Here is an 18,343-nt window from a genome sequence, read left to right on the forward strand (position 1 = left end):
CTCTCCCTCTGTGTGTGTGTGTCTTTCGACGATGGAAATGGAGGCCTATTTATAGGTCGACGGGCAGCCGGTCGATAGAGCTTGACCGGGTCGACCGGCGGCTGCCACAGCCCTCGCCAACCGAATCGGCGTCCCATCCGACGCCAACCACCCCCCTGCTTCACGTGCGCCATCGCTGTCTATCCACTCCCTTCCCCTCCGTCGCGCCCCCTGCGTGTGCTGCAGAGGCGCGAGGAAGGAGACGACCTGGCGGGGTCGGGCCAAGGCGGAAATGGGCCTTACGGGCCCATGCGAGGACTTTTCCGCTTTTTTCCTGTTTTTTCGTTTTTTCTGAGACAGACAAAATAAAATAAAACCTTTTTTTATAAATAAAATAACCTAATTAAAAACAAATAATTTAGGAGTCAACACTAATTAAGTAGATGAAGTCGCCCAAAATATGAAAATCTATTGAGATCATCAATTGCAATATACACTATAATGCTGTCATGAAATATTGGTAATACTAGACTCATCCAAGTTTTAAACATAAAATCATTGAAGAGACGTTACGGATTTGTGAGGGCAAGGCCAAGGCCAATCATATTCATCCCTATCCCGCTTAGGTGCGGCAAGAAAGTTTGCCCTATTCCCACTCAAAAATCCATTGTTACAGGTTTTATCCGGTCCATTTGGGTCGGGAGTTGGGGTATCAATAAGAGTGGGTAAAATTGTCATTTCCATTGTATTATATTCCCTAGATAGTCCAGTATTAACAGGAGATAGAAAAGAAGGAACCGGCCTTTTCCCCACTTTCTCTACATTATAGATCGAAATTGGTACTTCACAACGCTATATATGAGCTTTCTGGTTTTGAAACTCTTTTTGGAGCAATTATGGACTTAAAGAGAGTACACCCGTGAACTTACTCAGCTTTTCGACCGTTAAAAGTGGAAAATTATCAGATGTACTTGCCATATATCAAAACTAATAAAGAGATGTACTTGCAATACACAATGTCATTTTACGAAACACGTCCATATTCATCCAAAGACATTTAATTATAGCCAGGGCAAATGCTTATTAAGAAGTTGCCAACAAGGAGAGGAACTCATTGGACCCTTGGTTGTTTTCTCTAATCATCATCATCATCTTTATCTACGAGTTACTTATTTAGTGGAATGTTAGTACGTGCCCATACGTCATATGCCCATCTCAATGATATTTGTGTACGTACCTTACCATGATAACTTCGTTTAATTTGATGGTTTTGATCCCGTCAACGTAAGGTGGTTATCTTTGGCTTTTTGAATTAGCACATGATGGATCCAAGATCGGTTTTGCCTTGACACATCTAGGTACATTTTTGTCTATCAAATAGAAGCTAATTAAGTAAATGAAGCTGCTTAAAGTATAATAAACCAGTTAGATCATCAATAGCAACTATACACTGATATCATCGTCTCAAAAAATCATCTTCTATATAGATTGATATATTTATGCGAATATTGGTGTTTGCTTTATCAGATGATCTTTATCATTTCTTTGATCAATGGCTATTTGGGAATGTGGTCATCCAAGAGATAGAGCTATGTGATAGCCAGATATATTTCCAAATTAGTCTTATAACTTCAATCCTGTCTTTCCTATACTTCATTTTTGGCAAATGTATGATTGTTTTGATAAGTATAATCTTAAGAAGCTAACTTTACACGTGTCAAAACCCAATTGCTTCTTAATTTTGGGTAATCACACATTTATACTTCTTGAAATGGTATCTCAGAAAACTTTCTTTAAGAGCACACTCACTTTCTCTCAGTCTCTATAAATTTTATGCTTCCCTTCACTCCCCACAAGAATCAAGATCGGGTTGAGAGACCCTTGCCCATTTACAAGGTTGCTTCTTTTCGTTGACTACTGTAAGTCTCTCTCTCTCTCTCTCTCTCTCCTCCCTCCTCTGTAATACATAGATTTTCTGGCTCTTTTTTTTTTTCTCTTAATTAGTTTTCTTTTACCATGAGCTTGATCTTACCCAAAAAAAAAAAAAAAAAAAAAAAACAGGTCAATGACCTGAAAATGGCTTCTCAAAATGCAAATCTAGCTACTGGAGAAAGCTTACGCACTAAAACATGCGATAGCAACTTAATTTTTTTTTTAATGATTTTCAATTAATTCACTGGATCTGTTTGTAATGGTTCTTCCTAAAGATTTGATAAATTCTGTCATTCAATGTTCACTCCATTTTTTCTCCCAAAATTTAGTTGAATTAATGATGCAGTGAGCTTTAACTCATTGGCTTGGGTTGAACACCGCCAGATTTGTGAAAAGTCACTAAGTCCATTGATTATCTGTGATTGACTTGATCCATGCGAATGAGATCAGAACACGCTCCATGCGTTTTCAAGTTCTTCTTCTTTTTGGGTCCTTCCAGCCATCGAAGCTTAGGTCAGTGCTCAAACCATGACGCATTTGATCTAGGGTTTGGATCATCGATCTTTTCTGCTAGCCTCATTAATGGCTGATGGTCTCTTTTGACCCGAGTTTAGCATAACCGATCTTTCGGGCGATCAGAACGAAACAAAAGTGTGCCTACGTTACGAAGGCTTCTGTGCAAGACGTGTGAGCATCCTCGTGAGGTCTTAGTAATGATGATTATCGTCTTTTTGCTCTTTAATTTATACAAAAAAAAATCGATTTCTGTGTCAGGAGCCAGTTCAGTTTGTTACTCATCAAGCGTTTTTTTTTTTTTTTTTTTTTTTTGCAACTTCTTTCATGCATGGCCGGTTCTCTCTCTTTCTCTCTCTCATACTACAAAACACTTTGTGAAGCTAGGGTCTCTCTCTTTTCCTAAGTTCATCATGTACTGTTACATATCAATTTTTTTTTTTTAAAATTATTTATGCATGTACACCAATTTCCTAGCTTTGCTACGTAAATAAAGAAAAGAAAACAAGCAGCTTCCAATTTTCATATACGCACCGACCATGGATTCTGAGGGGGTTCAACGGGCAGCTGCAATGAACGGCTCTAATCATGAGAAGAACAAGCTGAACCTGGAACTGCGACTGGGATTACCTGACACTGACGAGAATCCACCCAAAAATCAGGGTCAAAATTTGGACACCACTCTTCTGGCTGCTAATAACCATGTCGGCCTGAGTCAACTTGCTCTTCACCCTCAGGTATGGTCACTTTAGTTTCTTGTTTTCAGGTCTCTATTTCCCTTTAAGTCATTTTAGATTGTGCAAACAATACTTGAGTTTCCTTCGGATGTTTGAAGCTGCTGCTTGTTTGATCTTCTCGATAGTTAGCAATTGGATGATAATTGCGACTCTGTTAGTACGAATCTCAGTTTGGGTTATAATGAGAATAACAGTTTGTTGTGAATCATAAATTCTTGAAAGAATGGACCCTACAATAATTTATAACTATGTGTTATTTGATTTTTTGTGGTCTAGAATAAACTGTTATTCTCATAATAGATTAAATACCATCGCTCAATCATTTCTCAACCTCATATTATCGCTAGAGATGTTGAAAAAGGAAAATTTTATGTTATGTGTTTTGACCCCGGTGCCTTTTCAGCAGGTTATATGATAAAAAAAATAAAAGAAGTAATACATTATGATCATTCCTAGTCTACTCTAGCTCTAATGATTTGATCCTCCCGTTAGTAAAAGAAAATGGTCTTTCAAACTAAGTCTAGGATATGGAATTTTCATCAGATAGTTCACTTACTAGACTGCCACATCTCCCCCATTTCTGGGGGAAGCCCCTTTCATTTCCTGTACCTTGACCTAGTATTTCACGGGGATGAGGCATCGCGGGATCTAGGGTGGGATCCTTACCCCCTCCCCCGAAGGGGGTTTGGGTTGTGGCGGAGAGCCATGTGGAGAAGGGTTTTGGGAAAACCCCTCTCAAGAAATCATGTGAGCAGTTTAAGGACTTGCTTAGGTCCAAGACTCAGATAGTGATCAAACTTGTACATCTTTGTAGGTCATTTGCACGCTTCATTTTTGATAAATGAATAGAGTTTAGTTCACTTTCCATTTTCGATCATTATGACTAATCATTGAATAAAGTGCTGAATTTTATTGAACTTATGTATGTAGATGCTGAATTTCACCCGTTCGTTTAAAGATCATATTTAGGACTAGTACATATTAAAGGATGCAACGATTTTTACTTTATTCCCTCTTTGTTAAAAATAATTCCGGCAGTTTTACATTAAGGACTTGACTAGCTTATGTAATGTTTAAACTTCTCCATTTCTAACTTCTAGTTACAAAATAAGATACACAATTGATAACTTAAATACCAAGTAAGTTTACTGTAGTGATATCATTTAACTCTCTCTTACTATGTTCATATATTAATCGATAATTTATCTTCGATGATGTATCTAATTGCTTGAATAACTAGGGTCAAAAGGACGATCATGTGCCTCCTGGAGGAGTTCATATCAATGCCGGTGCATGGCCTCCCCAATTTGGAATTCATGATTACTGTGCAAACCTTAGAAATCACCGTGCTTCATCAGCAGGAATTGATCTTCCTCCTAATAACCCCCTTATTTTTCCTGGTTTGCCACTGACGATTGTAAACACCAATCAATCTGTTGACATGGCCCAAATAAATAATATGGAGTTAGGGATGAGCTATTCATCCGGTAGGCCTCAGAAGTTACCAGTTAGACGCCGTCAACAGAGTCACGATGATACCGACAGTCCTATTAAGAGGTGTGTCAACCCTCAATGCAATGCCACTACTTCCCCCATGTGGCGTCGCGGCCCTCTTGGCCCAAAGGTACGAAACCTACGGACTTTCTAACATTATTTAGCCTCTTTATGCAAATGGGATCGACTATTTGATATAGTTGAATTGTGTTGAGTTGGAATAGGTAGGATAAAATGTGAGGTATACGTAGCATTTTTTTTCGTTTATTGAACTACACCGTGAATGATTATAATTTACTTAGCTCATTGCTTGCCGTTTGTTTTTCAGACACTGTGCAACGCCTGTGGAATCAAGTATAGAAAGGACGAGGAGAAGAGGAGGACTCAAGTGATTATGCAGCAGCTGCACGAGCTTGCTGCCGCCCGTCATAAACCAGCTGCATGAGAGAGAAAGAGCTATCGTCCCATTGATTTCCATCATTCCAGTTTTTTCCAAATAATGTATCTCAAATCTGAGAAAGACTCTTGTCGACCGTCTCCTAAACTTCTCCGCTTGCGATTTCTTTGTAGTTTTTGACTACATAAGAAATTTTTGTTTGTTTTGATCTCATGGCTTATCGGTATGACCTTATAATGGCTTGCTGATTTAAAAATATTTTTGATACAAAATTTTATTGCCTCGTCTCTCCTTAGTAGGTTGAGAAGAAACATCAAAATGCAACCATAGACTTTGATTGAGTCAAGAACTTCTTACAGAATCGAAGACACCAAATCACTATATTTTAGGGTTTCTCGCCAGAAACTGTCAATCTCTCTAAGATCCTAGCTAGACACTCATTTGGCTTATTGAAACAAATTGGGGTCTTTTGGGTAATGGGCACATAATAGAATGGGTTGATGGCGAAGTTTATGATCTATATTTCACATTGACATAGCCACAAGATTGCATTTTACAACAAGCTTTTTTTTATATAGTCCGGGTAACCAATTATTTATACGACCTGCATTCTACATCATTAATAAGAATAGTTAAGTCAATTTTTAACCATTACAACTCATGTCAATGCTGGTTAGAGATGTGTACCATTTAAATATCTAATGATTTTGGTATATCTATGACGTTCTAACTCTTCAAAATGAGTTGCAGTTTATTCAAGGATGATAGCAGAAATATTAATCTCTAGAAGTTTTGTAAAATGAGCACCGAAAAAGAAGTGATATTATATTTTTTTGATAAATTTAACTATATAATATGAGTAATTGATTGTTTATACAACCCACATTCATCATCTTTAATTGGAATAATTAGTCGATTTATTAAGGGCCGCGCTATTTCCATCCTTTATATGACTAAATCCACCCGATTTTCACCAAAAAGGACAAAATCACCCTCAATCAATCGACTGTAATATAAAGTAGTAATCCTAAATTTATTTACTTTCCTTTTTTTTTTTGTTTTTCTATTTCTATGTAGGATCTCATTGTCATATTTAGAATTTCATATTTTTTGGTTTTGTTTATTGTGGAGACTATGTTTTCTTTTTAATGTTTAGAGTTTACTCCCATAGGAATTATTTTTGTTGAAAAGAAGAATTTTCAAAGAATCTAATTTTTTTTTCCTACATTGCCAAGCAAATTGATGGATCAACTATAATGTAGAATTTAGAAAAATTTTGACATATCTTTTTTTATAACACAATTATTTGTTTATAAACTTTCACTCAATGTGCATATCACCATCTTTTCTTGTCAGTTGTCTTTAATACGCGTATACATATAATGGAATGATAGGATGGAATTTTTTTTTTCGTCATTCTCTGATGTAAAACTTCAAGAGATAGAATTTAATTAAATCAAAACATTGCTTATAATAAGATTTTTTTTTTTTTAGAAAACCAATGAAATCTCATCATTTTAGATTGACAAAAATCATTATATTCCATAAATTTTTTACAAAATAATAGCAAAAAGCTTCATTATGCATTACTTTTAATGTTGATTTTTTTAGTATATCCATCAATACTCCTATAACGTTGTACATGCTCTACGTAAAATTTTTTCGGCAATATTAACGAAAAAAGGCAAATTCTTTGATGTTGTAAATTAAGAGAGTTGATATATGTTTCTTGGAAATTTCTCTTTTCGACAAAAATTATTCCTATGGAGGTAAAATCTAAAAATAAAAAAGAAAACATAATGCCGTTTTTTGGTATGAGAAACATAGTGCTTTTAATATACATGGGATACCTACGATATGCAAAAGTAAAACATGTGAAATACTTAATTATAGCAACCAAATCTTAAATATAAATAAAATAAACCAATATAAGAAGGAATGGGGCCACCACCATAAGTTGCAATAAAATGATCGAAGGCAATTTTATCTTTTTAGTGAAAATGGGTGAATTTAGTTGTGTAGAGGGTAGAAATAGCATCGCCCTTTATTAAATTACCACTACTCATGTCAAAGATGGTTATGGATGTGCACTGTATAAGATATATATATATTTTTTGGGGTACATACTTGATGTTCTAGTTCTTCAAAATGAGTTGGGGTTTATTGAAGTAGGAAACCGCAAGCAAGGTCATAGCATAAATAATATCTGTGGAAGTCTTGTAAAATGAGAACTAAACAAAAAGCAATTAAAATGTTAGATACACATGTTTTGTGAACAGCCACTTAATTAAAATATTAATACCGATGTCAATGACGGTTATGGATGTTTACCATATAAATATCCTTTTTTTCTTTTTTGTACAAACGACAATTCCGGCTCTTTAAAATGATTTGGAGTTTAGTGAAACATGAAACCGTGAGCTTGGTGAAAAGTACGAAATAGCGGAAATGTCAATCTCTATAAGCCTCGCAAAATGAAAACCCAAAAAGAATCGATTAAAAGGTTATACACACACGAAATGTGAACAATCATTTATTGAGCTTCACCCCTCTTTCTGATTACATCACGTCTGATCTCTCCTTATAGTTAACAAATCGGTTAAGCTTTTTGTTCCGCGCAATACGACCTATTCACTGTATTCATCCACTTAGCCTCTTTCATAATTGATGAATAAGTGGCTTTTGCAATAACTCCCATCACCATCTGAATTCTCACGCAGTGGATCGTGGGAAGCACACGGCTAACTAAAGAGTTACCATCAGGTTGATGTGAAATTAGCCCAAACAAGAGAGAGAGAGAGAGAGAGAGAGAGAGAGAGAGAGAGAGAGAGAAAATTCAAACGACAAAAAGACTTTCTGAGAAAGCTGAGGAAGTGCTCCCCTTTAATCTCTCCATGCGCAAGTATACTTTAAATCGTAGCCACATTTCTTCTTTGAATTCCACGAACAATTCCTGTCAACGGGAGTATTATCATGCTTCGAAATCGAGTGAAATCGCCATCCAAGTTGTATAGTGGGGGATGGTGGAAAACTGGGTTTTCGATTTGAGGCCGTGAAACCAACACGTGAAAACAAGTATGTGGTATATATTTGGTCTACGTTACATTGGACACGCGACTGGATGATGGTAGGCACACGATGTTGCGTATCCAGAATTTTTCATTGTGCTTTTCGTCAGATTCAACTTGACCGTCTGCGCGTACTTCTCGTGAGGTATTAGTAACCCTCTTATCTTAAACTAGCTTACGTCAAATGTAGCATACTTGGATTTTATCCATACAGAGAAATACCATCTTTTTGCAGTAGGTGAATGTCGTAGTTATTAGCGTTTGGATGACTCTTTTCTTCTTCCTGTTATGTTTATGGGATTTTTTTCTTGTCAATGACAGCTAAAACTCGGATGCATTGGTGACTCAGCAAGTCAAAAAAAGGGGTTTGGACGGGGTTGGAATCTATGAAGTATCGATACTTTTCAAGAGCTTTCGTGTCGTGTCGGACACTTCGACTGTGTTCGACACTCTCTGACACTTTCCAATACTCGGTCAACATGTGTAAAAAAATCCGATACTTGGTCAACTTTCTCGACACTCTCTGATATTCGAATTGGGATTCTGACATACGAGTTTCCGATACGTGATTCCGATATTGAGGTCAATTTTAAAAATTCAATTAATGAGATATCAAAATATATATATGTGAAAAAATAAAGGGTTAATACCTTAAAAAACCCAAAACTGGTACACTTGTGACAAATTTACCCCAAATTATTTTTTTGACCATGAAAAACCCCAAACTGGTACACCTGTGACAAATTTACCCCGACTAACTATAAAAAACCCTAAACTGGTACATTTATGACAAATTTACCCAAAATTAATTTATTCGACCACAAAAAACCGCAAACTGGTAAATTTATGACTAATATACCCTCCGAAAATTAGATTAATACCACAAAAAAATTACAAAAATTATAAACTATGACAAACAGAGTGTAAAATCCCAAATTGATATACCGGTCAATTGTCACGTGTTATTTAACTTTATAATTTAACAATAAAATTTAACTAAAATTAACAGAGCGTAAATTTGTCACAAGTGTACTAGTTTAGGGTAAATTTGTCAAAAATATACCAGTTTGGGGTTTTTGGTGGTCAAAAAAATAGTTTGGGGTAAATTTGTCACAAGTGTACCAATTTGGAGTTTTTCAAGATATTAACCCAAAATAAAACACAATAATAAAAATAATAAATGAAGAAAGAAGAAAACCTAGTCTTCTCTTTTCTTCTAACTCCACTTCCCGTGATACACAATTCACCCTTAAAGCTTTTTTCTCCTCTTTCAATATATCTAACATGCGAGTCCAGAATATGGATCATTTGTTTTTTCTCCAAATTTTATGAATTATTGAAATAGAGTTGAATTTGTCAAATTAAAACAATGAATGATATTAATAAATGACGGATTAATGTTTTTAGTGTATATTCATTCTAGGCTTTTTTATTATTTATTTATTTATGAATTTGATTCAAATTAATTTGATTGAAATAATCATGAAAATGATAATTTATTATGTATATATAAAAATATATATTTGATATACAACATGTCCCAACGTGTTAGAATTTTTTATTTTTTGAAAAACGATGTGCCGACATGTCATGTCGTGTTGTGTCGCATGTTGCGTGTCAGTGCCGGTGCTACTTAGTTTGGAACCTATCTCTCTTGTTGCAACTGCAAGAACGTTCAGCTGACAAAGTACCGACCGTGCATTATGCAAGCTTGTCAATACAGCTCCACTAGTACGGCAAAAAAAAAAAAAAATGCATCTCCACTAGGTGTGAGGGGGAAGCCCAATATCAAAATGCACTTAAAGCCCAAGCCCATTCTTAGTAGACTAATCAAGGTTTTCTGACACCAAATAACATTAAAGAACCGAACCCGTAACTTTCGGCTTGCAAACGTAGTCTTGTACCACTCAACTAACCACCAAGTTGGTTTGAATTGCCTATATTTGAAAAGGGGAGAAAGCAAATCTGTGCTGTGTATCTTATCCAGCCTGTCTTAATTAACCAAATCAACCCAATAACCTCGGAGACTCGTTAGACACTTGAAATTTGATATAATCCCTTCAACTTGCTAATATAAGCTACTTGAGAAATGATGCATCAAAACTGTGCATCGGCTGTCATTGAGAACGAGCACAGTAATACAGAAGCTAAAGCTCTTGAACAGAAACCACCTGTAATGATGTTTATCCATTTCACATACTATTATTAGTCTATACAAAGCCTTTCTCAGATTAGCTAGAGAAATTACATATAGAGGTTCACCTTTCCATTCCTTCACCTATTCTTACTAATACCAATCGGGACAAGACCCCAACCAAGAAATGGTCTATAGCAGTCAGTCGAGTCCTGTTACACTTGATCAACCACTTGCTCTTCTGGTCCGATCTTTACAGCGGTCTTATTATCGGCCTCGAGATTAATGCACTTGTACCACTTCGCACAAAACAGATAGATCATGAAATCAAAAGCTGTAAGGACCGCTAGAAGGAAATAGAACCGGTCTATATGGCCCTTGTTTAAGTCCTGCGGGATCCATCCTTGTTCATTGCCTCTAGTGGTAATTGCTGTGACCATGATAACGAGCAAGCTGCTGACGAAATTCCCTAGTGAGATTGAAGCCATGCAAAGTGAACTCCCAAAGCTTTTTATGCCATCCGGGGCTTGTCCATTGAAGAACTCCAACTGACCCACATACATAAAAACCTCAGACACGCCAACCAGAACGTACTGTGGCGTCTGCCAAAATATGCTGAGAGAGCTGCTCTTCTTTCCTGGTTCGACGTATTTAAGCCTCTGGATCTCAGTGGCACCAGCGGCGACCATGGCTAACATCCCGAATATCAGCCCAACACCCATCCTCTGGAGCTCGGTTAGGCCTTGGGGGTTACTGCTTAGCCTTCCAGCTAATGGCACGATGATTCGGCGATAGATTCCAGTGCAGATAAGGACGCTGCAAATGTCAAAGGCGGACATGCTGGCTGCAGGAACATGAAATTTCCCGAAATTGGAGCGCATGACATCTCCTTGCTCAACAAAGAGGGAAGCCATTTGCGTGAACACGACAGAGTACATTATAGTGCATAACCAAACAGGCAGCATCTTCAGAACACATTTGGCTTCTTCAACCTGAGTTACAGTACAGAGTCTCCACGGATTCCTCGAATGGCACAAGTCGTCCTCTGTTATCGTCGCTGCCTTATCCAGGAACCTGTACAGTTGAGAACAATCACGAAAGTGACAAACTGAATGGAAAAGAACTATAACATAACATGCTTTAAAAGTATAGTAAAGAAAGAATAGATCCAACAATTTTTTTTGTCGCGTTCGAATAGAATGACAGCGCTGGAACGTTTTATCCGGGATAGCAGGAAGCGTTTGCGCCACATCAACTGCACTTTATGTGATTTAGTAAAGTTGAATAACTTACGCAAATTCACAGCTGTGAAGAATCTTTCGACTGCCTTTAATTGCAGATTCCGATCCTTCTAACTCATAAAGGTCCCCCTCTTTGGTTGGAAGAACATTCATTTTTCTAGTTGCAGCAAGAAAGACCTGAGCGACGCGTGGTAAAGGATTTCCACATGGTTTGACCTGCCGATATCCACGAGTGCCGATAAAAAAAAGTACTAGAGCTATAACAGCAGAGGCGGTAGAGACAAGGAATCCAAGTGTCCATTGGCCAGAATCCTCGTAGCAGACTAAAATGGTATTGGATAGCAGAGATCCTGCATTTAAGGCAAAGTAAAAATAGGAGAAAAAGGCCAGTTTGGATTTGATCTCTTTTGGGTTTTTCTCGTCGAATTGGTCGGCTCCAAAGGTGGCAATAGTGGGTTGGTAGCCGCCATATCCAAAGGCTATCAGGTATATCGACAAGTAGAATAAGGCCACACCAGCTGAAGAAGGGGCCATGCACATCATATCTTCATTGCCACAACCCTCAGGTTTGATCAAGTAGACACTAGATGTCATGGACAAAAGCGTCAATCCCTAATATTTGTAGCAATTAATCAAATAGTTATGATCATGCTAACATGTAACCTCAAGAAATCCAAAAAAATTCACAGATCATAGTTCATGATTACCAGCACAAATATTAGCTGAAAGACTGCGCATGTTAAGTAGCGGCCCCAGTAGGAATCACTGAGGAAGGCGCCGATGAGCGAGCACAAGTAGACAGTTCCAGTCCACTTACTCACACTATTGGCAGCGGTGGCATTGTCGTGACCAAGAACTCTGGTTAAAAATAAAACCAAGTTCACACCAACACCAAAGAAAGCTAGAGTTGCTAGGCCCTGATTCACTGCACCATATTGATGAAGAAGAGGAGGTAAAAAACTCATGAACAATCCCGCAATCTGTATTCAACAATTTATTTGAAGTAAACAGAAAAAAATGTTATCCATTGATCATCTTAGTGGTTGATTCCTCCTGGACAGAGAAGTATGGATAAAGCAAAATGTTTGTTGGACTTGAGTCACTTGACTACTCATTACCTAGCAGAAAGCTTGCCCATTTCCATCCTCCTGTACTCTTAGGAGCTTTTGCTTGTTCAGTGCTTGCATTTTCATCTCTTCCCTGAACATCAGAAAGTAAAGTGGTGACTTAGGATAAAATCTTCTGTGGAATTACTACGATTACTATTCAATAGCCTGATCAAGCCAAGTTACTTTAATTGGTGTAATCCGACATTATCATCATCACCACATACTTCATTTGCTGGTCTTTCCTTATAAAGAAAGAGTAATGATTCTTGTGGATATTATTACAAATCTTACGCCATTAAGTTAACCACCTAGTTAACTTCTAGGGTCAAACTTGAATTTGAAAGTGAGGCAGAGAGTATCCATTTCGTGCTTCCTCATTTTGAACTGCGTTCCTCATAATCTAGTAGTGTAGGTCGGTAACAACACAACATCATCACCATTAGGCAAATTCAAGAAGAGGGTGGTCAAAGATGGGCAAACGCACTTCAAGAAACCCAAGAAGTTTCTATCTTTTTTCAGCTATGGAGCCGAATCACCATCAATCTTGCACCTTAACATTCTAACTCACCCGCATTCCTTAATCACAAAACACTACGACTATTTTTATTTGTATTAAAGTTTTGCCTGACCTTCACAGCCCCGTTGCGGAAGTTGAGCAAGTCCATGGCGGCAGCAGCGACAGAAGAAGCTCTTCCTCCTGCAAGAAAGAAAGAGCGAAACAAAGACAACAGAGTCACAATAAATTACTCAAATGCTCACGAAGTCAAGCACGTAAAGATATGTGTAGTGGGCCGACGTGACGAAGAGGACGAAGCAAAAAAGAAGAAGGGAAAAGGGAAGAGTTTCATGCATGATTTCCACCTCCTGGAGTGGTGGGGGAAAGCCCCAAAACAGGCATCGCGCTACGTGGCCATCGATTCATAGTTTCCGAGGACAAGTGCTTCTTTGGGTACGTCAGCCACGAAACTAATCCAGAAGGAAAAAGGGGAAACGCACCGACATGACGGACAGGGTTTCGGTTCTAATCTCGCAATATCCGAACGGTGACAGTGTTCTTGAATTTCGGAGCGCTGCGTGCCTACCGTCTCCATGTTTCTTTCAGCTGACGCGAAGTCCTGACCGGCTCTTGGATCACGTGACTCATCTGTTACTCGTCTTGAACGGGTTATGTGCGGCCCCGTCTCGGCTCGCGATTCTCTTACATCTTAGATTCCTAATTTCTTTACATCGCATTCTTCTTTTCGCGATGAAGGAATGAGTATTCGAACACTCGTCATCATCTTCTCAATAGGAAATTCCACCGAACGCGACTGCGAAAGCGTTTCCAGTGCATGCGAGAGCGTCGATGTACACGTATTACCGGCTTGAAGTGTTTTAGACTAGCGCTTTTGCCTCATTTGGTTTGCACCGCAAGCCTACTCTTTGAAATTTCTAAACTTGAATAGTAGCGTGGAGACAGAGATGAGACAACTCCAGCTATGGCGTGACGGAGCTGGAGATGAAACCCCAACACATCTGCCCTACCTGGCCCCGTCGCGTTGCCATCTCTACGTGGGCCTTTGAATTATCTCTTCTTGATTTGATCAATGATCGTGCATGTTTGGGAGGACATTAGTAGCCAGACATATATATAGAATTACCCATCTATGCGGAAATTCCATTTTCATATACTCATCCAATGAAGGTGAGGTAAGTGAGGAGGAATCCTTGTCATTCTATCGAATTGATTAGAAGCAATCACAAACGTTTAGATAGCAATTATAGTATACTCCAAGGAGGACATAACATACGTGGAATTCGACAAAACAAGATGCTTGAAGAAATTTGAACTCCTGGCGATTGCTATAAATATGAAATCTTGCACCATGGACTATCAACTTTTGGCATAAAACATAGACGCTGACCATTTGATCAGCTTCGTTCTTCCGAGTTATATCCCCACAATATTGTAAACATTCTTGACGTCTTATCTATATTCCTGATGTTATATTCCAAAACATTTTGCGGTTTTCAATTATTTGTGACTAAAACCACTCTTGTAAAGAGCCCATTTCGGTTTCTTCAAGAGTTCTTTACGTGCTTCCCTGTGCATCTTTGAGACCCTAGAAAATGGACAAGTTCTTTTTCTTTTTCAAGAAAAATGCATAATATTGGTCGCTAAACAACAATGATAAGCCCTAGACTACCCAGATGATTTCCTGATCTGGGACTTGCTTAATAAAGCAGTAGATGTCATAGACACTCTTACGCGGTTCCAGGGATTAGTTGAGGGTTGATGGATGTCTTAAGAAGGAAAGAAGTAACTTCTCTGACCCTAGAATATGGGGATGTCGCGAACATCGCCAGCTTCATCGGCATGGAACCAGAGCCAGTGTTCTAAATTGACCATTTTTCACTTTCAAAAGAGCTTGAGAATGGTTTTCCGGAGTTCCAAAACTCATGCATATGTCCATGAAAATGTGGTAAGATTGCTTATAAAGAAGAATCAATTGCCACGCAACAATGGAGAGGAATGAGTGTACTCACAGACTTGGCCTTGCCGAGGTGAAGTCGCGATGGAGATCAAGACGAGAAGCCACAACTGAGATGGCAAGCGAGGCTTGTATATATAGCCAAACCGGTGTTTTTGCAGCGCGTGGGAGCGTCGCTTTCCAATGCCAACTTGTGCATGCATAGTGCAATGGATCGAGACCTTCCTATGTCGATGACATTGGGTGCGGGATGGTTTTTAGTGGGATAGGAGGAGAGGTTGTGTTAGGGTTTTTCTGCGCCACAAATTTCTTCACCATAGGTTTCCTTCATCATGTTTTAGGTCTTTTTCAGTGGCATAGTGCGATGGCCTCGGACCTTAGGAAAACGATAAAAAAAATGTGCCATCTGTTTCAGGTTCTTTGGCTGCCAGTTGAGGACCGATCCACTGTCACTCCAACATGCGTAGGTTAATACACGCTCACAAGTTAAATTCCAAGAAAGTTTCGTCACAAAGCACAAGGAGCAGGAACCGCGGATGGCGCATTTCTAGAACACTTATAGCGTCACTCGCTCTCGAAGCGTCACATAGATATGGAGCATTCAATCAAGTGAGGATCAACACTTGCACGACTGGAAGGTTGGTTGTAGGTGCAGAAGTAAAAAGATTTGAGGGAATTAGTAGATTGATCGAGATGTCGTTACCTAGATTAAGTCCACACATTGTTTCTTAAAAGATATAATATATCAAATACAAACTAAGTTGGATACTTTGATTGGCCAATGGAGCCCTCATCGGCCATTGGGCGAGAGTAGCAAGCCCTCGCCAACCATTGGGCAAGGGCCTGTAGGTCCTCCTCTCTCGGGATTGGCAAGGACTTGTAGGCTTTCTCCTAGTGGCTGGCGGGGGTCGTTGGACCTTGGTTGGTGACTGGCAACTCCTGGCATTCTTTAAAAAAAAGAAAAAAGAAAAATAAAGTAAATAAGGAAAAATAAAGGAAAAAAATAAATAATTCGAAAAAAGATATTAAGATATTATTTAGAATTTTTCACGTTAACGCTGATTGTGCCATGTAGGATGTTTGGAGTTCATATCCGTGATTTTTGACTAATTATAGTCTGATGGACTTAATTAACAAAATGTGAAAATATTTAGGACTCAATTGATATAAATTGAAATAATTAGGATTGAATTGGGAAAAGTATAATAGGTTATTTAGGACTTTTTGGATAATTTTGCTCAATTTTAAACAAATCTAAGATCTAGAATATTAGTACCGTTGACAAGTGTCCTTTTAACGAGCGAGTGTACGGCAATAAAAAACAATTTCTCTTTTGCATCTGCCCAAAACATGGCTTCAGTGCCCTATCTACATGGTTAAGATATTCGATAAATCGAGGCAAGACTTGGAAAACATTACCAGATGCTGGTGTTTCTCAAAACTCAAATTACGCTCCAGACGTTGCCCAAAATTAGGAGACGATCGGTTGACATATCTTCTGTACTCTAACAAGAAAAGCCTAACGAAGCACCCTTACATTGGTTGAACTGCCTTCAGTTTGCAATATCATCACCTCTCGAAGGAGCCATGAATATCTTGGTTTTCCCATCGCAACCGAAAGTTGAAATGTCTGAAACCACCTGAATCGAAGAAATGAAATATCCAACTCGATTAGAAAATTCCTATATAACCTATGTGAAAGAGATGGAGCCTTCTAATTAGACCACTGTTTTAGTGGTTATTTGAATTCTAGAACTTCGAGGAGTCGTAGGAACAATAGCTATATTAAGGAAAGAGGCCTATTTCGTACGATTTCGAACGCCAGTTTCCGGCCTTCCGTTCAGCAAGTTGGTTCCAACCGACTCGTTAGGATTTAGTTTGAGATTTAAATTTGACGATCCTCCCTCTCGAAATAAAACCTAACCCTCGTCGTAGCATCAGATAATCATGATCATTACCTGATTGATACGCAGGGCGGCCTGTTCCCACGTAAGGTTTTTTGTCCTTTGGCTTTAATGGCGTTTTTAGCTGACGATACTCTCTCTCCCTGTTCCAAATCTCCTATGGGAAGTGACGAGTCCTAGTTACAAGTTGTACGAGTTCTCTTACTGAAGAAAGTGACGTCCATGTTACAGGGAAATCCATCTAGTTTTTACTCGCTGATTTAGTCCATTCTTGAAAATGTATTTGTTGTAAGCACGTCAGACATTTCGCGGAGTCTAGGATGATGGCGATGACAGCAGCCACCCTCGTCTTGCGTGATGATTGCGAAGCGTCCGACGTGCGGAAGAGGCCAAGGTCCTCTGAGAGGAGCGGTGGCGAAGATGACGCCGCCGCTCCATCCGCAAAGCTCGTAGGGGTGGTGCCGCTGCCAAATGGGAATTGGGGCGCGCAGATATATGCCGACCAACAGAGGATATGGCTCGGTACATTCCAGACCGAGAGGGAAGCAGCCATGGCTTATGACAGTGCTTCGATCAAGCTCAGAAGAGGGGACTCGCAGAGGAATCTCCCGTGGATCGACCTTTCGAAGCACGAACAGAAGTTCCAAGATAGTTTCGCCACAGAAGTAGTGCTGGACATGATTAGGGCCGGGACGTACCGGTCGAGATTGATGGAATTTCTCAGGAACCAGTCGGGAGATGAGGAAACGGTGGAAGTTGGCATCAATCCGAAGTTAAGATCGATGCCTACGGGTGGACAATACTTGTGTACGCAAATTTTTCAGAAGGAGCTAACGCCGAGCGACGTAGGGAAGCTCAATAGGCTCGTCATCCCCAAGAAGTACGCCATCAAATATTTCCCTTGCATCAACAGAAACGCCGAGGGAAATGCACTGCTTCATGGAGGGACCAACGATGTTCAGCTAGTTTTCTACGACAAGCTCATGAAGTCGTGGAAATTCCGGTATTGCTATTGGAAGAGTAGCCAAAGTTTCGTATTTACGAGGGGTTGGAACTGGTTCGTGAAGGAAAAAGAGCTGAAGGCGAAGGACATTGTCGTGTTTTATTCATATGAGTGCGATGAAACGCATGAAAACGGCGATACTTTTGGTCTAATTGATGTACAGTATCATGGTCGTCATGGTCGTCACAATAACACGGGGATCCACGATCTGAATGAAATTGGTCTGGAGGTAGAATTGCCATCGAACTTGGGAATAAGTTGCGGATTCACGAAAGCGGAGCATGAGGAAGAACTCGAGAAGGAGACAACAAAGAAGTTGAAGGGTAGTAGTTTTAAGTTATTCGGTGTACAAATGAACTGA

General features: G+C 39.1%; 2 protein-coding genes across 2 annotated transcripts; one reads left to right on the forward strand and one right to left on the reverse strand.

Annotated features, from left to right (window-relative positions):
* Positions 1 to 10,276: 10,276 nt before the first annotated feature.
* Positions 10,277 to 15,183, reverse strand: LOC104435680 (protein NRT1/ PTR FAMILY 7.1). Its single transcript, XM_018869182.2, has 6 exons — positions 15,131 to 15,183; positions 13,234 to 13,301; positions 12,614 to 12,695; positions 12,203 to 12,420; positions 11,548 to 12,107; positions 10,277 to 11,328 (listed from the first exon to the last, which is right to left on the reverse strand). The coding sequence occupies exons 2-6, from the start codon at positions 13,267 to 13,269 to the stop codon at positions 10,470 to 10,472; spliced, it is 1,755 nt and encodes a 584-aa protein (XP_018724727.1). The 5' UTR covers positions 13,270 to 13,301; positions 15,131 to 15,183; the 3' UTR covers positions 10,277 to 10,469.
* A 2,119-nt stretch (positions 15,184 to 17,302) lies between these two features.
* Positions 17,303 to 18,343, forward strand: LOC104435681 (AP2/ERF and B3 domain-containing transcription factor At1g51120-like). Its single transcript, XM_010048391.1, has one exon. It carries the CDS (start codon positions 17,303 to 17,305, stop codon positions 18,341 to 18,343), a length of 1,041 nt encoding a protein of 346 aa, XP_010046693.1.

This window comes from Eucalyptus grandis, chromosome 2 (genome assembly GCF_016545825.1).
Source record: "Eucalyptus grandis isolate ANBG69807.140 chromosome 2, ASM1654582v1, whole genome shotgun sequence".
NCBI lineage: Eukaryota > Viridiplantae > Streptophyta > Magnoliopsida > Myrtales > Myrtaceae > Eucalyptus > Eucalyptus grandis.